This window comes from Lutra lutra, chromosome 9, assembly GCF_902655055.1.
Source record: "Lutra lutra chromosome 9, mLutLut1.2, whole genome shotgun sequence".
Taxonomy (NCBI): Eukaryota; Metazoa; Chordata; class Mammalia; order Carnivora; family Mustelidae; genus Lutra; species Lutra lutra.
The window spans coordinates 68,543,189-68,564,585 of NC_062286.1; the positions used below are offsets into that span (position 1 = coordinate 68,543,189).

The 21,397-nt window shown below is 37.6% G+C and overlaps 2 protein-coding genes, 1 non-coding gene and 1 pseudogene across 7 annotated transcripts in view; 3 read left to right on the forward strand and 1 right to left on the reverse strand.

Annotated features, from left to right (window-relative positions):
• ASB3 (ankyrin repeat and SOCS box containing 3) overlaps positions 1–21,397 on the forward strand; it is a 109,818-nt gene that overhangs the window by 8,562 nt on the left and 79,859 nt on the right. Inside the window, exons 2-3 of one of the 4 annotated variants that reach the window (XM_047744021.1) lie at positions 16,009–16,153; positions 20,584–20,792. In XM_047744021.1, the coding sequence (XP_047599977.1) occupies positions 20,597–20,792 (196 nt within the window). In that variant the 5' untranslated portion in view covers positions 16,009–16,153; positions 20,584–20,596. Of the gene's footprint in view, positions 1–16,008; positions 16,154–16,714; positions 17,195–20,583; positions 20,793–21,397 lie in introns of those variants that run through there. The other 3 variants (XM_047744019.1, XM_047744022.1, XM_047744020.1) reach the window with 3 other exon arrangements.
• LOC125108345 (60S ribosomal protein L10-like) lies at positions 2,550–4,361 on the forward strand (annotated as a pseudogene).
• LOC125110175 (small nucleolar RNA SNORA70) lies at positions 2,570–2,703 on the forward strand. The gene has a single exon (XR_007130498.1). It is a non-coding gene; the product is annotated as a small nucleolar RNA SNORA70 (small nucleolar RNA).
• CHAC2 (ChaC glutathione specific gamma-glutamylcyclotransferase 2) lies at positions 6,496–16,576 on the reverse strand. 2 transcript variants are annotated; one of them, XM_047744024.1, is made up of 3 exons: positions 16,321–16,575; positions 9,417–9,452; positions 6,496–7,444 (listed from the first exon to the last, which is right to left on the reverse strand). In XM_047744024.1, the coding sequence occupies exons 1-3, from the start codon at positions 16,453–16,455 to the stop codon at positions 7,061–7,063; spliced, it is 555 nt and encodes a 184-aa protein (XP_047599980.1). In that variant the 5' UTR covers positions 16,456–16,575; the 3' UTR covers positions 6,496–7,060. The 2 variants fall into 2 exon arrangements, with proteins under 2 accessions (XP_047599980.1, XP_047599981.1); XM_047744025.1 differs by lacking the exon at positions 9,417–9,452 and having other exon boundaries at positions 16,321–16,576.

Consider the following 21,397-nt stretch of genomic DNA (forward strand, 5'->3'; position numbering starts at 1 on the left):
ATCTCTGTCTGTCAAATAAATAAATAAAATATTAAAAAAAATTTTTTTTAAATTATGACTGTAGGGTATGGGTAATTAAATGAATCATTTTTCTTTTTTCATCCTTTTAATTTATCCTATTTCAGGAAAGAATCTCATTGAGGTTAAAACTTACCAGCGGAGGTACAAAATGAGAAAGCTTCTTTTTCTCACAATTTTTTTTTTAATTAAGAGCCTTAATTCCATTTGTTTCTTTTTAGTGTTTAGCACAATGTTTGGTATATTTTAAGTATTCAATAAATGATAGTTATTATTTTTATGTTTAACTTAAACTCTTTTTTAAAAAAATTTTATTTATTTATTTGACAGAGAGAGAGAGAGATCACAAGTAGGCAGAGAGGCAGACAGAGAGAGAGGAAGGGAAGCAAGCTCCCCGCTGAGCAGAGAGCCCGATGCGGGGCTCAATCCCAGGACCCTGGGATCATGACCTGAGCCTAAGGCAGAGGCTTTAACCACTGAGCCACTCAGGTACCCCTAAACTCTTTGTCTCTCATTTTCATCATCTAAAAAAATGGGAATTAATATATGTATCAACGGAATAGATTTTGGTATATATACTATTTGTTACATAAGGTTAATTATTATTCTTTGATTTGTGAACAGCTTATTTTTTTCCATGAGGCTTTCTCTGATCTTATTAGTTTGAATTAATAATTTGTAGTTCTGTATCCTGTTTGTATTTTTTGTCACAGCCTTTATGCTAAATAACATTGATTTGCTTGGTTATATGTCTTTCCACTAAATGTGGTTCTTGATAGCTGCGTACTCTTTTTTCTTGGTAGTCTTAGTGCATAGTTACTGCTTGACACAAATCACAACTCCCTCATTTTTGCTGGGTCTTAATGGATGAGGAGGATGGGGTGACTGGAACATGGGGTGGGGTACATTAGTAGGAAGTGAAATGTGTGATAAGTATGCTGACACCATATTATAAATAGTTGAATACCAAGTTAAGGAAATTGAAATTTGTTTTGTATGCTGTGGGAGGTGTTTTTGATTATTGACCAGCTTAGTTCCATAATTTAGAAACATAATTCTCATTGCAGAGTAGAGAAATGTATTGGAAAGAAGAAAAGAGATTGGTGGTAAGGAGAAGATGTTAAAAACTCTGGCTCTTGGGGTGCTTCGGTGGCTCAGTGGGTTAAGCGGCTGTCTTTGGCTTGAGTCGTGATCCCAGGGTCCTGGGATCAAGCCCCGCATCAGGCTCTCCGCTGAGCAGAGAGCCTGCTTCTCCCTCTCCCTCTGCCTGCTGCTCTGCCTACTTGTGCTCTTTATCTCTGTGTTGAATAAATAATAAAACTCTTTAAAAAATAAAAACAAAATTCTGGCTCTTGCTATATTTCAAGTTTCCCATTTTAGCTGAGAAATCTTCCAGCTCATACTTGAAGGATAGGTTTTATCATTATGTAATATTTCAAGCCACATCACAGATAGGCTCCAGCTTTTCCCTGCTAACTGTTCTTTGACTTATTAAGAAATGTTATATAAAGTTTTAAGTAAAATAAAGGCTAAAATTTTGTATATTGGGAAAATATAATTCATTTTCGGGGTACCTGGGTGGCTTAGTGGGTTAAAGCCTCTGCCTTCAGCTCTGGTTGTGATCCCAGGGTCCTGGGATCAAGCCCCGGCATCGGGTTCTCTGCTTAGCAGGGACCCTGCTTCCCCCTCTATCTCTCTGCCTGCCTCTCTGCCTACTTGCGATCTCTTTCTGTCAAATAAATAAATAAAATCTTAAAAAAAAAGAAAATATCATTCATTTTCTCTAGAATCTTGTTAGTTGATGAGTATCTTAAACCTGTTTGTTGTATTTTCTGTTCAAGTAATTGTTCAACATTTAATGTGTGTCATGTGTGGGGAGGTAATGTGGGATAAAGTTTTCTTCTTGGGAAAAGAGATAAATTCTGTTTTTAGTATGCTAAGTTTCAGGTGCTTGTGTAGCTCAATAAGGTATATGAGATACCTTACATATAAGACATAGAGTCATAAAGAATTTGAGAAAGATTGGAAGTTTTCTCAATAAAGATGGTGATTTAAAAGTGATTCTTAATCTCACAAAACAAACTGAGGGTTGCTGGGGGGAGGGGGGTTGGGAGAGGGGGGTGGGGTTATGGACATTGGGGAGGGTATGTGCTATGGTGAGTGCTGTGAAGTGTGTAAACCTGGCGATTCACAGACCTTTACCCCTGGGGATAAAAATATATTATGTGTTTATAAAAAAAAAAAAAGATGGTGATTGAAACCTAGGACTTGGTGAGTTTGTGTATCTGATTAAAAAATCTAAGATGTAAGTAAATACAACAAAATGTTCTACTCTTTTGGACTTAGTGAAATGAGATTCTTGCTTACTAATGTCTGGTGTATCAGAATTGTAAAGGATGAAACGGAGATCTTTGGGTTAAATCAGGAAAGAGTCATTGGTGACTGAAGACTACACTGACTCCTTGAGTACAGCAAGAGCAAAGGTAGATTGGAGGGGCATTAAGAGGAGCTGATAGGGAAATAGAACATTGTAGTTAAAAAATTCTGTGGACTGCAGCCAATTAAGCCGACTGTGCTCTTTGTCTATGGGGGCCCAGTGTGCCATGGCTGCAAACAGTAGCCTCCTCGGTAGTGTATGCAACCTGTTGATTGTATGGGTTGCCCTAAGGGACCTTGGAGACAGCCTTTTTTGGTGGATGCTGGGGTCTGACCTCATGGCGATCTCCAATTTAGGCTGCAGACAGGTATGCGGGGGGCCTTTCGAAAGCCCCAGGGTACAGTAGCCAGGGTCCACATTGGCCAAGTCATCATGTCCATCCATACCAAGCTGCAGAACAAGGAGCATATGATTGAGGCCCTACATAGGGCCAAGTTCAAGTTCCCTGGCCGCCAGAAGATCCACATCTCCAAGAAGTGGGGCTTTACTAAGTTCAAGGCGGATGAATTTGAAGACATGATGGCTGAAAAGCGGCTTATCCCAGATGGCTGTGGGGTCAAATACATCCCTAACCATGGTCCCTTGGACAAATGGAGGGCTCTGCACTCATGAGAATCTTGGCACTACCCCTTCCCATCATATTCATGTCCACAAATAAATCCAACTTTCTGTCAAAAAAAAAAAAAAATCTGTGAAGAATAGTAAAGTAGGAAGAATAAAAGAAATTACAGGGGTAAGTGGTGGTTTTTCCAGTTACAGAATGTATGTTTATTTGTTGTCAAACTTTTTATAAAGACAAGAAGGCTTAGTATGATTAAATGAAACCACCAAGAGATTAGTGCTGAATATATAATGTTTTAGAAGGGAAAATGAACCTTAAGAAGAATGAAAAAACCCAGAGATATCAATAAAGCTTATTTTCATCATATAATTTTGACATGCAGAAGAATAATTTTAGTAGTTGTCTCTTGAGAAGTTAAAATTCTTTGAAAAGTAGCCACAGGATTAAAAAAAATCATCCCACTAATCTTTGAGTTTCTAATATATGCTTAGGGTGAATTTATTTTAAGGCTTTAGAAACGCATAAAAACAGATTGTTGAGAGCTGAATAAATACATAGAAAATATAGTCACAATATCTTTGGTGAGAAAAGATAGCATAATTGGAATATTTGGTATGTAGATTTTAACAGGATGTGATGAGAGAGAATTTTAAGTGTATCCATCATTTGACTGACTTTGAAAAAATCAGGGATGATAAATTATAGGAGTATAATGCATTGATAGTCACAACTGTTCTAAAGTTATAATTTAAAAGCTATGTATCCGTGGAAAAGAGAAAACTAATATAATGGAATGAAATGTTGACTATAAAATGTTTGAAAATTTATAATAGACCAAATATGGTTCTTAAATTACAGGCATGATTGTAATCATTACGAATCTCAAAGAGATGCTAAACACATGTACTCTGAATATATAATGAAAACTAATACTAGGTAATAGTTTTTATTATATCAGGTATTCCATAATGCTTTACATATGTTAAAATTAAACGAGCACCTTCAAGATGTAAAATAATACACATTTCAGGTTCTTTATTAGTAGAAAATGAAAAAAAATCCTTTTTAAGATGAAATGCATATCCTATAGACAATGGCTAAATTTTTTAACTCCGTCTTAAAGAAATGAGTCACGTTCATTCTTTAAGATATTCGGAGTTGACACCACAAACCTTTGTCTCCCTAACTGGAAACCTTTTATGTATGGAGGCTGTATCTAGATGGTACTTAATGTTTGTGGTAGATCAAAAAGTGACTATGTTTTCCTGGAAGTGGGAAAGGGAAACGTAATAGTGGCCTGCAGTAGGAGTGCAAAGACCTACTTTAAAAAAAGACCCACTTCATTAGAGATCTATATTAAAAGTTTCTTTTCTCGGGGCGCCTGGGTGGCTCAGTGGGTTAAAGCCTCTGCCTTCCGCTCAGGTCATGATCTCAGGGTCCTGGGATTGAGCCCCACATCGGGCTCTCTGCTCAGCAGGGAGCCTGCTTCCTCTCTCTCTCTGCCTGCCTCTCTGCCGACTTGTGATCTCTGTTTGTCAAATAAATAAATAAATAAATAAATAAATAAATCTTAAAAAAAAAAAGGCTTCTTTTCTCAATGCAGGGTTTACACTCATACTTTCTCTGAATTCCTGAAACTTGAAACTTAACTAGTAGTTGTACTCTAGGAATGAGTCTTGAGTTTTGTGTGTGTGATTAGGGAGGAATGAGAAAAGATGCTTTCAAAGTGAGATCCAAGGACTGTAGAGAGAGACAGTTTTGCTGATAGGATCTAGGTAACTTGGTATCTGTTATGATTCCTTCTAGCTGGGAGGCTTCAAACCCTAGCTTCTCTCTAATCAAGTACTGTTTAACTTTTCCATTTTAGTCCTGTTTCTCCCCATTCCAGTGAATATCCCTGTTTCTGGGCTTTGGAATATGGCTTCCATATAAATGTTTATGGTACACCATATGTGATATGTCACATTTTTCTAGTCTAATTGTAACTGAAAGCCTAGAAAGGCATATAAATGGGGATCCCAGAGTTATCTCTTGCCCTTTATATTTTGTAGCAATTATATATTAAATGATAAAAGAATCACTTTGGGGAATTCCAATCTCCTTTGGACTTAGGTTTGTTTGTAAAATGAATGGCTGTATTTCTGAATTCACCTACATGATTCTGAGCTATAGAATGTGAATCTTGGATTGGCTCATTATATTTGTGGGAATCAATATACAGCTATCAAAATTAACTCTAACATCTTTATGTAACAAGCTACATACTATTTCCTTATGCAAAAGTTAATTTTGTTAACCTCCTGGAAAAAAAGATCGTGGATAGTGAAGATGGTGAAGTTCAGGTGGGTTTTAAAATATACTGTAGAACGATCTTGTGTTTTAGAGTGAGAAAGACCTTGGTTTCTGCTACTTAACATATGTGTGTAACTGTGCAAGGTACTATGGAAACAAGCTCAGGGAGTTAGCCAGAAAATGCTTCCATATATAAAATGCCTAGCATATTGTTATGAGATACTCATTAATGAATGCTAGCTCCTTTTCTTGTTTTATTGGACAAGTGAAATGCCTTCTGGAAAACTAATACTGAAAATGTTGGGACATTATTTAAAATAGGTAGGGATGCCTGGGTGGCTCAGTGGGTTGGGCCACTTCCTTCAGCTGGGGTCATGATCCCGGGGTCTTGGGATTGAGTCCTGCATCTGCATCAGGCTCCTTGCTCGGCAGGGAGCAATTTGTCTCTCTGACAAATAAATAAAATCTTTAAAAAAAATAAAATAGTTACGTAGCTGAGTAAATTACCAAGTTAGGTGTTAATAAGTAAGAAAAACATGGAAAGGACTACTTTTCCTACTGTGTAGGACAACTTTGTTTAATGTGAAAATTTTCTGTATTATTAGTTATGCTGGGATTCGAAGAGTTTTTATTAAGTTTCATAATAAATTTAATGTGATACTGAAATTCTTTTTATGTTAAAAGATTTTAGAGACTTATTGAGGAAGAAGGAGCTATAATCAGAAATTATCTTGATTAGAATCAGATCAATTTTACATGAGTTAATGCACGTGTAACTTTCCTATCTGAGTAGCATCAGCAGCACTCGTAAGTGGATACCTTTGTTTTGCTGACAAGACAGAAGGAAAAAAAAAAACCTGTAGCAAATGATCAGGTAATGCCACTTCTTTAAAAAACTACAATTCTAAAGGTCATTTCAAACATCAGACTTTCATCATATGTATGTTTCTATTAATTTATAATACCAGAATTGTCATCTTTTTTTAAGTTTCAGTATAAGACTCATACAAAGTGACTGAATGACATGCTGCATTGTTAATGGACACAATTTGTATGATGTAATTTGTGTCTTTTTTAGCTGAATGAATTTTTTCCCATGTAGTAAAATGCATTTATTAAAAAAAGGAGAGGTAGAGTACATTATAATTCCAAGGAAATTTTTATATTAAAAATGCCAGTCTTTTTGACTTGAACAAGGAGATTCACAATGAAGGCTGAAATCTTGTTTAATTACCATATATTTCTAATTACACATTATTTTAAGCTTGTGTATTTTAAACCATGGTTACACAATTATTGTATAGGAATATATTGAAGGTATTACCTTATTATATTTACTGGACTTTGGTTTAATTCTCTACAACTTCAAAATAGTATTGTGATAGGAAACAACAGAATTATTTTTTACTGTGATAAAAATAAGCTCTGAACGGAGTCCTTCACTGTATTTTTCTAAAGAACTCACTTCTTATGAGAAAGTGTTCAATATCATATAGTTAGGAAACGATTATATTATTACAACTTGAATTTTTTCTTTAACTATATCCCAGTATTTTAAATATTTATGTGTTTCAGGATATATGAAATTAAACTACACATTTTGATCATATCTTGACTACAACATTAAAAATAAATAAGACCTTCAAGTAAACAGGTTTCCAAATCTTATTGCCAGTGTACGTGAAGCTATAGCTTTTCTCTGAAGACTAAAAGCTCTGCTTGTTTGGAAAAGTCAGTGATTGATTAGGTCTTTATAAGCAACTGAGGTTCTGTTCTCCTTCTAAACGTTCCTTTACTAATTTTTCCAAGGAGAAAAGATGCTCATCTGCATCTTCTGGCACAAGGTTCCTAATTGAATTTGCAAGTTCAAAAAGATATTCTGTATTTCTTCCACTTGGACCAGCTGCATTAAAAATTTGTTCAGCAATGTCTTCTAGTGGTGCAGGACCAAGATAATTAGGATTATCACATGTTCCAATATATAGCAACACAGTGAATGGTTTTGTTGTGGGATCTTTTGGATAAAAAATGACTGTTGTGGTCCTGTAGCCTCCTTTCTCTCTGAAGTCAAGGTATGCTTTTACTTCTTCTTCCTTTCCTACTGGCAGTCTATAAGCAACACCCCAAACACAACCCTGTTGAGAAATGAAAATATAATATTTAGTATTTATAGGGCTAACTTAGCTGAAGATACATTGTGCTCTCGAAAAGTGTCTTATATATTCTTAGAAGTCAATGTAGTTTTGCATTACTTAAAGTGCACCTAGAGGTACAAGCTCAACAAGAGGATACCATTTAGTATTCTGAATGGAGTAATTTACAAAGGATATTTGAAAGTTTCTGCAATGATAAAATGAACAAATAAAATGAATTTGCTATGGCCTTAAGTAGTTGATTACTTTCTTTCAGAGCTTTTAAAACACAGAATCCTTTCTGCAAACAAGGGAACACCTATTACATAAAAAAAAAAAAAAAGTGATGCTGATGCTGAGCTCTAGCTGAAACAGGTTGGGGTATCAAAGCCCTCTCAGCCAGCACCCAGCATTATATCTTATAATTTATATTATATAAGCCTACTTATGGTAGGCTTCAGAGTGGCTACAACACTCCATGAAGCAGTTGGAAACTATTGCCCTATACAATTAGTGAAATGTTTATGGATTTAAAACCTGAGAACTCTATTTTTAATGACCAAGTGAAGACCTGGTATTTTTTATTTCAGTTCCACTAGTTAAAAGACATAATTTTAAAAACTTAAACAAGGATAAGTAACCTAGCGTACAAGGAAATTATTCCGAATGAAGATTTTTAAAATGCTAATTTCCTTCACTGTTTAGTTTGTCCACACAGTATTGGTAAAAATAATGTATTTTGGCTGCAACGGTTTTGTGTGTGTGTGTGTTAATAAAATATCTGTGCTATAAGCAGGATTTATAGTTTGTAGTATAGATTTTCTAGTTTATTCACAATCTTTAACTATTAACTTTAAAAACTAAACTTTAGGTTGCTAAGTATCTTCTTGAGTTAATTTAACATTCTATAGAAACGAAGTGCTGTATATTAATTTTAATTAAGAGTAACAGTTACCAGTTTGAAGCTTTTTTTTTTTTTTTTTTTTTAAATTAAGTAGGCTCTGTTCCCAATATGGGGCTTGAACTCAGGACCTTGAGATCAAGAGTCAAATGCTGTACCAATGGGCCTAGCCAGGCACCCTGAAGCCATTTTTATATATGCTTTTCTTAATGCAAATTATGAAAGCATTTCATTTCACTATTTCACCTATTCATCAGCTGTTGATAGCTGCTTATTTTTTGTACATCAAAGTTCTTTCCAAAGTTAAATTCTTAACTTCAAAATATAAAAGTTTGTATCTAGACATCATTGAAAATATTTAAGAAACAGAGAACTATTAGGTAATTATGTTTTCTAGTGCTCCAAATCTCTTTAAAAACCTATTTGCTGGGGCACCTGGGTGGCTCAGTGGGTTAAGCCGCTGCCTTCGGCTCAGGTCATGATCTCAGGGTCCTGGGATCGAGTCCCGCATCGGGCTCTCTGCTCAGCAGGGAGCCTGCTTCCCTCCCTCTTTCTGCCTGCCTCTCTGTCTACATGTGATCTCTCTCTGCCAAATAAATAAATAAAATCTTTAAAAAAAAAAAAAAAAAAAAAAAAACCTATTTGCTATTAGTAAAATTAGGCCATAAAGAAAGTGATAATTCCTGACTGGGATTTTTGCTGAGAATGGTAGACTCCTAGCAAATGTGACGAGTTTTAAGGGTTCCATTTGAATCTTAGTAGCAGTCTGGCTGTCTGAGGGCTGGCTCCATCAATTCTTAATCAATAAACTGAATAAGAAAATTTTAAAAAAAAGAAAAGAAAATGAGACTATATGCCATTTGGTTTTATTTTGTTGTCTACTTGTAGTCTGCATTCCAACTTTTCCCAGCAGTTGAAAAGAAACACAACAAATACAGAGAGGAATTCTAGACCTAGTGTTCAAACTGTCTGTGATGGCTGTTAATAAAATTTCACTGATTATTTTAAACTGAGAAACGTGTCAACATTTTATATGATTAAAGACTATACAAAAAAGAATAATTTATACCATACCCCAGGATCTTCAACAAGAGTCACAACTCTTCCAGGCTGTTTTAAAAAAAGTAAAAAAAAAAAAAAAATTTTTTTTTTTCTGAATCAGTTTTCAACTAACCAAGCATTAGCAATTTATTGTTGACATGGAATATTTTAATTTCATTTGTCCATACTAAACACTTTCTTAGCACTTATTTTTTATGATAAATGTTCAAGTGGCTTAACTAAGAAAATAATATACCTTACGTTTTCTAAAAGATTCCCTTCAATTTGTGTATATTATGTTCATTTAAAATTGATATATTAGGGGCGCCTGGATGGCTCAGTGGGTTAAGCCTCTGCCTTTGGCTCAGGTCATGGTCCCAGGGATCGAGCCCCACATCGGGCTCTCCACTCAGCAGGGAGCCTGCTTCTACCCGCCGCCCCCCCCGCCCCCCGCCGCCTCTCTGTCTACTTGTGATCTCTGTCTGTCAAATAAATAAATAAAATCTTTAAAAAAAAATAAATAAAATTGATATATTAAAATACACACCTGTGACTAAGTCTCATCTAAAATAAAGGTAAGGGAAGAAGCAATTATAAATAAAAATTCTGGTCAGATTTTTTTTTTTTAAGATTTTATTTATTTATTTGACAGACAGAGATCACAAGTAGGCAGAGAGGCAGGCAGAGAGAGAGGAGAAAGCAGGCTCCCTGCAGAGCAGAGAGCCCAATGTGGGGCTCGATCCCAGGACCCTGGGATCATGACCTGAGCCGAAGGCAGAGGCTTTAACCCACTGAGCCACCCAGGTGCCCCTTCTGGTCAGATTCTTATAGTTTTGTTTTTTTTAAAGATTTTATTTATTTGACAGCGAGAGACACAGAGAGAGAGGGAACACAAGCAGGGGGACTGGGAGAGGGAGAAGCAGGCCTCTGGCTGAGCAGGAAGCCTTATGCAGGGCTCCATCCCAGGGCCCTGGGATCATGAACTCAGCTAAAGACAGACGCTTAACAACTGAGCCACCCAGGCACCCAGAATCCTATAGTTTTATTAGGGAACATGCTCTTCCAGAGTGCTTTCCTCTAATAGGGAAGTAGTTCTCAAACTTCAGTGTAGATCCAAATTACCTGGAGGGTTGATTAACATATTGCTTAGTCCACAGTCCCAGAATTGGTAATCCTGTAGGTCTGGAGCTCTCTGAGAATTTGCTTTTTTTTTCTTTTGGAAATACACTTCCTACCTAGTGCCAAAGGCTATGTATCTATTGACATGTTAGCATCATTAGTTGAGAATGCTAAATTGTAAGCATTTTAACATTTTTAACATTTGTTTGCCCACTGTTCTGGTACACACTCTCTATAAATCAGATATTTGTGTCATCTTCATTACTGTTTCCTCTAGTCTTTGTCTATTTGTATAGATAATTTGTAATCATGGAAAACATAGGATTTTGGATTATATTTCTTATTTAGTTATATTTTCATTTTAGTCTTCTCTTACATTTTAATAATTGTATAATACTGTATTATCAGTGAGCTATAATTTAAATATTTTTGTGTTATTGGGCATTTAGATTTGACTTGTTTTCTATTTAAGAAAACACTATAATGAGGATACATATATTGATGTAGGTATTACCATATTACTTTCGACTTCAAAGTGAATTAGCAGCTATTTGCTGAATCCCTAGCTATGTTGTAGAGAAAACAAAACCTTGATTCTTGCTTTCAAGAGCTTATATTGTAATTCTGGAACATGAACTTAACATGTGAAATAGAGAACACTTAAGGGCTAAGATGTATAGTATGAATGCAGTAAGAATTCTGAGTCTTGGGTGGTCAGAAAGGAAGACAAAATTCTGGCGAAAGGGCATAATTTGTAAGTGTGGTCCTCAAGTGTGGACCTAAAGGCAAGACTGACTACCCAGGTTAAGTGTCTGACTTTAGCAGATGACCCCAACATATAGAGAAGATGATCCCAAAAGATAACTGGAGAAACAGGATAGTCAGATTTGAAAAGCCAAGGAATGGAGGTGAAGTTAGGGGACAATGGAAAATAAGAAGCCAGTGACACCTGGGAGAAATAGGAATTTAGGAGCTACTGTAGCACTTGAGGAGTGGATGACTTGGTATGATAAAAGAAATGTTTGGGAAAGATCTGAGTGGTAAAGTGTATAGTATGCAAGTTAGAGTGGGATGGAAGTAGACTCTTGAGTAAGAAATGTTAGAGGTCCAGGTGACAAGTTCTATACTCCCATTTTCCTTGTCTCCCCTTATATCCAGCCCAGTCATCAATTCTTAGTAGCTCTATCTTTTGATTCTTCTGTATCTGATTCCTCTGTATCCTTCAGTGGCTTCCTTAGGGACCTCACTGCCTGCCTATATTTTGTTTACCTCTAGTTTGTTTTCTTCTTGACCCTGGAATAACTTTCTAGTGCAAAAACTGAGCCACTCGGGGCGCCCGGGTGGCTCAGTGGTTAAAGCCTCTGCCTTCGGCTCAGGTCATGATCTCAGGGTCCTGGGATCGAGTCCCGCATTGGGCTCTTTGCTCAGCAGGGAGCCTGCCTCCTCCTCCTGTCTCTCTCTGCCTACTTATGATCTGTCAAATTAAAAAAAAAAAAAAAAATCTTAAAATTAAAAAAAAAAATTGGGCCACTCACTCCTGTGCTCTGAATTTTTCAGGGTTATAATATTCTACAGGATAAAATAAAAATTCCTCAGCATAACTTAACTACACACCTCATTTCTTACCACTTTCCCTCTCAAGCAGATTTATTTGTAACTTTTACAAATATTCATATCTTTGTATATATCAGTACTCAGTGTGGAATGCTCTTCCTTTTATATCTCTGGAATATCCTTCTGCCATTCCATCCATAAAGGCTTGGCTGACTCCCCAGGAAACTCTGTAGCAGCTCCTTCTCCTAAACTCTCATTTCTCCTTTTATACATCACTTCCCTGTGGCACTTGTCAGGTATTGTTGTTTGCATAGGTGTCTCCTACTTGTATATGTAAGCACTCAGTAGTAACTGTTGAAAGAGGGAAGAGTGGTAGAAAAGTCCTGGACTTTAGGTGGTGGCATATTTGAAACAGAAAACAAGAAATCATTTTAAGGGGAAATAAATGGACTCCCTGTGATTGCTTATAGATGATACAGACATGGACTTTTGGCACTACTGATAAATTTACTTGGAAATATTTTCTTTTTTTTTTTGAAATATTTTCTTTTTTAAAGATTGATTTATTGGGGCACATGGGTGACTCAGTGGGTTAAGCCTCTGCCTTCGGCTCAGGTCATTATCTCAGGCTCCTGGGATTGAGCCCGGAATCCAGCGCTCTGCTCAGCGGGGAGCCTGCTTCCCCCTCTCCCTGCCTGCCTCTCTGCCTACTTGTGATCTCTCTCTCTCTCTGTCAAATAAATAAATAAAATATTCAAAAAAAATAAAGATTGATTTATTTTAGAGAGAGCATGCGAGTGGCGGGAGGGGCAGAGGAAAAGGGAGAGCATCTCAAGTGGACTCCCCACTGAGCAGGGAGCTGGCTGTGCTGATCTCACCACCCTGAGGAATGACCTGAGCTGAAATCAAGAGTTGGATACTCAACCGACTGCATCACCCAGGCACCCCTTGGAAATATTTTCTAAAACTTAAACTTTTTGTCCCTAAAATAAATATGTTATTGAGAAACAGTGTCCATTTGTAAATCACATGAACGCTTTTTGGGGGGATTGAAACTAAAGAAAGGGTTTTTGAAGCTGAATAGGATTAGAAGTTATCCTGAAATATGGGGCATTATGGGTGCTTTGAGTAATGAGTTATTTTTCTGATCTAGACCTAGAAGAGAGATTTAGTAAATGTTCATGATTATCTCGTGTTAAAATGTTTCCTCTTTTTGAAATTAAAATATATTCTCTCTGCTGTGAAAAAATGTTCACATTTAAATTAATCCTTTATTTGGTGAGATGCTACGAGTTTTGTTATATATAAATGAGATGCTTAATAAAACTTAGGAAGAAATTAAAGTTTAATATGCTAAAAAGAAAATATGATTGAATAAACCAAATAGGTTTGGTATTTTTCCCACAAATGTCACATTGCAGTGTGTGGAAATGAGCCTAACATTTGTTTAGTAATATCACATTTCATGTGTACTGATGACTAACTTACTAGGAGCATATGTTGCTATCAGAAACATAGTCCTACAAAACATCCATGTCATTCTTCTAATTTGCTGGATATCTCTGTAGCCTTTTGTATTCTTGTTTAACAGTTAAGATTTATATAAAGCTGGTGATCCACTATAATAAAAAATATTAACTAAAATAATAATGTTCTTTCCAGCTTTATTTTTTTTTAACAGAACAGTATACTTAGAAAACGTCTGTAACTTAGACTTTCCTTTAATTTGCTATGTTGGATCCTTTAAATAAAAGTAGATATACAGGGGTGCCTGGGTGGCTCAGCGGGTTAAAGCCTCTGCCTTCGGCTCAGGTCATGATCCCAGGGTCCTGGGATCGAGCCCCATATCGGGCTTTCTGTTCAGCGGGGAGCCTGCTTCCTCCTCTCTCTCTCTGCCTGCCTCTCTGCCTATTTGTGATCTCTATCAAATAAATAAAATCTAAAAAAAAAAAGTAGATGTATAATTATTAGCCATTGCAGTCTCCCTGTCCCCTAACTTACCTGCCCTATATTTTAGTAAATATAAGTTAAAAAAAAAAATACTGGCTTTTATACCTCCTTTATTCTTTTAAAGAATCATGAGCTGTTGCATTGACTTGACAACTTCTTATTGTTCTATTCCGACAATGTACATATCTCCATGTGCTATATAACAAATGCATATTTGATTGAAACTAGAGTAGTAGGGCACCTGGGTGGCTCAGCATCTGCCTTCTGCTCAGGTCCTGATCCCAGGGTCTTGGAATCAAGCCCCACATCGAGTCTTGCTTCTTCTTTTCCCTCTGACCCCTGTTCATGTTCTCACTCACTCTATCTCTTAAATAAATTTAAAAAAACCAAAAAAAAAACAAAAAAAACCCCCAAAACCTAGAGTAGTAAAATATGCTATTAAGATCATATTTCTGGGGCTCTAGGGTGGCTCAGTCAATTAAGCATAGGATTCTTGATTTCGGCTCAGGTCCTTATCTCAGGGTGGTGAGATCAAGCCCCTCATCGGGCTCTGTGCTGGACATGTAGCCTCTGGACATATAGCCTGCATGCACAAGGTTCTCTCTCTCCCTTTACCCACCCCCCCACATTTGTGCGCAGATGGCTCTTTCTCTGTCTAAAAACAAAACAAAACATAAAAAGCATATTTGTAAACATTTAACTCTTGGTCATTAAAGTTTGGAGGCTGGGTTAAGGCTTTTCTCTTCAGAATATAAGTTTTTTTTTTTTTTTAAGGTTTTATTTGACACAGAGAGATCACAAGTAGGCAGAGGGGCAGAGAGAGAGCGGGAAGCAGGCTCCACGCTGAGCAGGGAGCCCGATGTGGGGCTTGATCCCAGGACCCTGGGATCATGACCTGAGCCAAAGGCAGAGGCTTTAACCCACTGAGCCACCCTGGCACCCCCAGAATAGAAGTTTTAAGTGTTCATATCTGACAACTCAAAAGGCATATTACTTTACTTATAACTTTTATTTTATTAACAAGTTTCACTTTACTTAACTCTTTAAAGTCTTAAATATTGTTCTATAACATTCTCTTTTTTAAAAACGATTTTATTTTTAAGTAATCTCTACACCCAATGTGGAGCTCAAGTTTACAATTACGAAATCTAGACCTGCATGCTGTCCCTGTTTTATAACATTCTTGAAGAAATTTTTGCCATTAAGGTTCTGTTGTCCTACCAATATGCATTTGCCTTAAGTTAGTCCACTGTTTTCAAGTTATTTGCCTACCCAGATTGTGTTTGGGGGCCAATATTAATTTCTTTTTAAAAAACAGTAATCAAGCTCATATAACTCTCAGAGTACTTTAGAGAACATATAAACAGTAAACAATTTTGTACCCTCCCAAAAGTTAGGAGATTAACTAAAACACATATTTATGGTATCCAAATTGTTAACCAAAACTTAGTTTTCCTTGTGGATTGGTTGTTTTGCAGTCAATACAAGTCTGATTTGTATAAGCAGCTCACTGCTACTCCTTCGTAGACATATTTTGGGATGAATGTCTTTGTATGACCAAAAAATGGATCAAAGAACTTATATTTCACATTCATAATTCAAAAGAGAAACATGGAGAAAATTAAAATAATTTTGGATATAGTAATGGGTACTGTGTTACTCAAATTACAAACCAGGAACTCATTTAACTTTGTTGGTACCTAACAACCAAGCTAAGTGATCAAGGTTAGCTCCTTAATAACCGGAGATAATTTTGGAAACTAGTTCTGTGACCTTAGGTGTAATAAAATAAAACCTTTGGAAGATACAAAGAAACCTCAGAAATAACATGCTCGTTTAAACTGAAACCAATGAAAGTCTGCCAGAATGCAGAAATGCCAACAAATTTAACTTTAAAAAAGTTGAATGTGTGAGTTGATTTTGGTATTTCAACTCCGTGGTGCCACGAAGATTGATCTTCCCGCCTGTTTTTTTTTTTTTTTGTTTTGTTTTTTTTTGGCAGAAGTTGCCAAGAGATGGGGTCCCCTCCCAGCTCGTCAGCCTTGTGCGAGCTTGTGTGCTTGTGCCCACGTTTCCTGCTTCCTCAAGAAACTATCCACCCGCATCTCAAGTGACTTCGGAAGGAATGCCCTTGGTTTGGGAGAGAGGTAGGGGGCAAGTGGTCGAGGAAGCGGGACAGATATGACAGCTTTATTCCTAATCCACTCGCTCAGCCCTCAGAAGCGTTGGGGTGTAGCTCCAGCAAAGCTGGGCCAGGAGTTGGGGAGCGGCGCTCCGAAGGCAGTAAGGGTGGGGGTACTGGTTGGCGCCTCACCTTGCCGGGGACCCCGCGATGGTCGGTGCTTCCCTGCCAGAAGCGCCTGTTGTAGCCCGTGATGTATCCGACCATCTTGTCCTGATAAGGGAAGTCCACCTTCCAGATCAGGGACCCATAACCAAAAACCCACATCCTTCCCTTGCTCCTCCGCTGCGGTAGCGGTCGACCCTCAGCTGTGGTCTCTACGGTGCCGGGACCAGCCGGGACTGCTGCTTCCCCGACGCAAGTAACCGGCTGGGCGGCCGCAGGCGCAGTAGCTGCACTGTCTGCTGGTGGGAGGGGGGGCGCAAAGTACACTGGGACACGTAGTTCGAGGATCGTCTTCCGACTTGGTCAGCGTTATTTTATTTCGTTGCTTAGGGTATCAAGTAGGATTCACCTTCCGTATGCTAAGCAAAGGATTCTTTCGTAGTCTCTGCAACTCACCCTAACCTCTGGTGCGTCTATGCAGAGGACTACAATGCCCACAATCCTTTCCTGGGATTTGTGACTTGAGGTTGAACTGTCCGCTTTTGAGCGGGTACAAGGAGAAGCTCCTCGCCTGTAGTCGCTGCAGATACAGTCTAGATACCGGGAAGAGATATACGGGCACCGCGTTTGGCACGTGGGAAGACATTTTGTTCTTTGGAAACTGGGTTTCTGCCAACAGCAGCCAGAGAATCGCAAGCTGTGAATGGCGTATTTGGCTTTATACTTAAAAAACGGTAACAAAACGAAACCAAAAAACTTCTGCCTGTCTTTCACATAAAGCAGAAAGTTTACCACAGAACTTTTACGACTATGAAAGAGCTATTGTTTCAACTCATTTAAATTTTACGCGCAAAACGACCTTATTCATCTTCAGTATTCTCAGCTGCTCACTCAGAAAAGGGTAAGCAAAGGTTCTTGCCTCATGCACAGGCTTTAGAAGGGATATGTGGAACTTAAAATTGAATACAGAATTTGAGGTCTGTGTGCATTCTTCTGGGGGAGTAGCTTTATAGCTTTCATGAGTTTCTCCAACAGGTCAAGGTTCTAAAAAATGTTAAGATCTGCTGGTTAGAACTACTGCTCCAAAATATTTTTTTAGGGAAATCACTTCGACCAACACGGCTGTGTTTCTGAATGTAAAAAGAGAAGCTTTAGCAAATTCTTGTTCTCTCTTGATGATTTATTTCTATTTCATAGTCTTTAGCTACATGAAAGAATTTTAGAACACCCAGATTCTAAGAGTATTATTTGAACTCTTAAGAAATCAGCAGGAAACTGCTACAAAAACAAAACAAAACAAACTTAGCTTAAGAATCACCAGGTCCTTTCATTTATTACCCATGTTTAAGTTTCACATTGCCTGGAATGGTTGGTTTCTACCAACTCTGAACTTTTTCGAAAAATTTCAAATATATGGAAAGAATTTTAAAAAAGTATAGTCATCACTCATATACTCTCCACTTGGATCCAATAACTGACATTTTGCCAGTTTATTTTTTTCTCTATATATACTTTTTAATCTAAAACATTTGAAGTAAGTTACATGTGTTACTTTTCACTGCTAAATACTTAAAAAATAAGGACTTTCTCCTAATAACCACAATGCCATTATCACATCTAAGAAAATTAACAAAACTGCATCACCAAATATATATTACATATTCAAATTTCCTTAATTGTCTCACAATTACTTTTTGTAGCTGATACTCTGATACTTTTTTCACCATCCAGGATCCATTTAAGATTTATACATCACATTTGGTTGTTTGACCTTGTACTCATTTAGTCAAGAGCATGTGAAGGCTTTTATTAAAAAGACATCTTGTATACCGTTTATGCGTATTAACTAGTTGGAATTAAGGGTTGAGGGGAGTGATTATGCTGTGATAGTGCATTTCTTTTGGCTTCTCCTTCCCTTAAGAGGTTCAAAGATACTACCCAGTTCTGATTTTTTTTTTTCAGGTTATTGCCTGTTAATCTAGATCCGTTAACATTATTTGTAACTGTGAGAAAAGCCAGTAAATTTGGAAAGGGATTCATACTTGTTTTTCCTCGAATGCTCTTTTTTTAATGTCTTTGGAGGGGTATTCTTATGTGTGTGTTTGTGTTTTTCCTACATAGAAACAGTTGTTGTATTAGATGAATATGCCATAAATTTGCCGTATATGTGTGGTCTTTTCTTTTTTGTGAAACTTGGATATAATGGCCTTAGCTGGGAATTAGCATCTTTCAACAAAGTGTAGCCTAGCATTCAAGGTTCTCCACAGTTTGGCATTCAGCTACCTCTGTAAACTCCTTTTTCTCCTGTTCTTTGTTTAGCTAATCCTCCTTCAAAAGTGAGCTAATTGTTTCCCTTATTCACTGGCCCTAATTCATCCTTGCTTGTTCATTTACATAATGTTTGTTGTGTTTCTCCTTCTGTCATGGAATGCCCTTCTCCCCTTTTTCTCATTGTCAGATCCTCCCAGTACCAGCTCACATTCCTCACAAATTTAAGTAGTTTCTCCCTTCTTTGACTACCCCTGAACTTCTCTGGGAATACTTTCTTCTTTTTGTTTTGAATAACATGTGTTTATCATTTCTCTGAGTCTGTGTCATCTTTATATCCACCACATTACTTGTGGCTAGTTGGTGCACAGTAAATAACCGTCAACTGCATAATTAAATGTGTAATAAAAATATTCACTTTTCTAGTAAGGGACCAGTTGATCCAATCGGACTTATCCATAGTGTACTGTTAGCTGTTTGGCGCACTAGAGAATCTACTTCTGCAGTTACAGCTTTCTATTTAAATGTGACCATGGATAAATTTAAATTTCCTATAGGAAATTCTATGCACTTTCTTTTAACCTCTCCTTTTAAAGATTTTACTTATTTATTTGACAGAGAAAGAGCGAGCAAACACAAACCGGGGGAGGGGGTAGCAGAGGGACAGGGAGAAGCAGGCTCCCCACGGAGCAGGGAACCTGACTTGGGGCTTGATCCCAGGACCCATGATTCCTGGGATCATGATGTGAGCCAAAAGCAGACATCCAACCGACTGAGCCACCCAGGCACCCCTTAGCTTCTTTGAAACCTTCATTTTCTGGAAAAAGTATTTAGAATGTGGTTCTAGAAAGTTTTCACCTGTATTAGACTAGTCATGTTGGCATTTCCTGAACCACCTCCTAAAATCATTAGAAAAAATCAGGAAGGCTGGGCTAGGAGTGCTACTGTGAGGGATTGCCCCTTGGGAGGTAACTCTTACCCTGAGAATCCCGAACCTTAGCATCCTATTGTAATTAACAAGAAACTGTCTTTGTGAGAATCATACACTGAGAGCTATACTGGGGGAACATAGAATGAACTTTAGAGGAAGATGATGAGGAAGAGGCACTAATGCGGTCAAGAACTTTCTAGGCTGGTATAGGAAAGCTAGACTCATCTTTTTATGATGCTCTTGTTCATTTCAGTATATTCGATATATTCCATCAGTGGGACTGTTTCATCAGGGAAAGAGAACATGAATGTTAGCCTCTTTTGGAAAGGACCAGAGGAAAAACTACAATTTTTACTTATCTTTGTTTTTCCCTTTTGTTCATTCCTTTTCTAGCTTTTTTGAGTCTAGCTTTTTCCTGGAGAGGACTGCAAATTAATTCTTGAGGCTGAGCATTGCTGTTAGTTAAATGGCCATCTCTATGTAATAGAGTACACATTTGGGATTAACTGCAGGTGTTTTAGCCCCTTCATCTACAGAGTTCCAGTGAAGGCACTTTGGCGGATATGAACAGGAGCGGAAGCTTGCAGGAAGGAGCTGCTCAGACATTTCCAGAAGTGGAATGATAGAACACGTGAAACTCTCTTGATATCTTTAATAAGAGCATTCCAAGGAATCCCAATTCCCTAGAGACACTTCATGGTTTAGGCTCTGGTTTAGGCTCTAGAAGAGGCTGTGTCTTGACAGGTTGCTTTCTCTACCTCAGGATTTTCCGCAGCAGTCTTTTTTTTTTTTTTAAGATTTTATTTATTTATTTGACAGAGAGAGATCACAAGTAGACGGAGAGGCAGGCAGAGAGAGAGAGAGGGAAGCAGGCTTCTTGCTGAGCAGAGAGCCTGATGTGGGACTCGATCCCAGGACCCTGAGATCATGACCTGAGCCGAAGGCAGCGGCTTAACCCACTGAGCCACCCAGGCGTCCCTCCGCAGCAGTCTTGTGACGGATGCACGACAGGCCTGCTTCTATCTGCTAATCTCTAGGAGTGCAGTGTTGTTTTATTGTCTATAGTGTTTTCTTTCTGCCTTGTTTTGTAGAGTGGTCAAAAGAATGGATTTCACAGAGGCTTACTCTGACACATGCTCCACCGTTGGACTTGCTGCCAGGGAAGGCAATGTTAAAGTCTTAAGAAAACTGCTCAAAAAGGGACGTAGCGTTGATGTTGCTGATAACAGGGGATGGATGCCAATTCACGAAGCAGCTTATCACAACTCTGTAGAATGTTTACGGATGTTAATTCATGCAGGTAAAGTAAATTCAAGGTATGGGAGGCTGGGCCTACAAGCTGGATTAATAAAACAAAAAAATGGTAATATATGATTTATTAACGGTAGTGTTTGTTTTCTTTTTCTTTGACCATAAAAGAACTGCCTGTGCATTATTAAGAATGGTAAGATTGCCTACCTTGGGTTATATAAGTATGGTGTTTTAGCTGGATATCTATAAATGTTGTCCTTGATATGTAACTTGCTGTGCCTGGCCCATTTTTACTGTCTGAGCCCTTTTAATTAAGCATTTGGTTGTTACTCGTCATGTTTATTCCTTCTTCCTTTTCCAAACAGAAGGAACAATGTTACTGGAATTGAGGGTGTGTGTGCTTTGGTTGAATTAGTCTTTTTTTTTTTTTTTTTTAATACTTTTCAGTTTTGTTAATTTCAGGACTCTTTCCAATTACTTTTTGTATTTTTTTTTTTTTTTTTTAATCTGAGGTCATGTTAGAGAATAGGATAGACAAGGTCCCTGCCTTTATGGTGCTTAAATTCCTATCAGGGGAGATAGACAATACCTAAACATTTAAACAAGATAATTTCAAAATGTAAAAGTATTGTGGGGAGAATAAAAGGGTAATGG

Bases quoted from the DNA above. Each gene is read 5' to 3' on its own strand.
- CHAC2 (XM_047744024.1), bottom strand. From the start codon at position 16,455: ATGTGGGTTTTTGGTTATGGGTCCCTGATCTGGAAGGTGGACTTCCCT. The intron at 9,453-16,320 runs GTGAGGCGCCAA...TTTTTAAAACAG, and splicing joins ATCGCGGGGTCCCCGGCAAG to CCTGGAAGAGTTGTGACTCT. The intron at 7,445-9,416 runs GTATGGTATAAA...ATTTCTCAACAG, and splicing joins CTCTTGTTGAAGATCCTGGG to GGTTGTGTTTGGGGTGTTGC.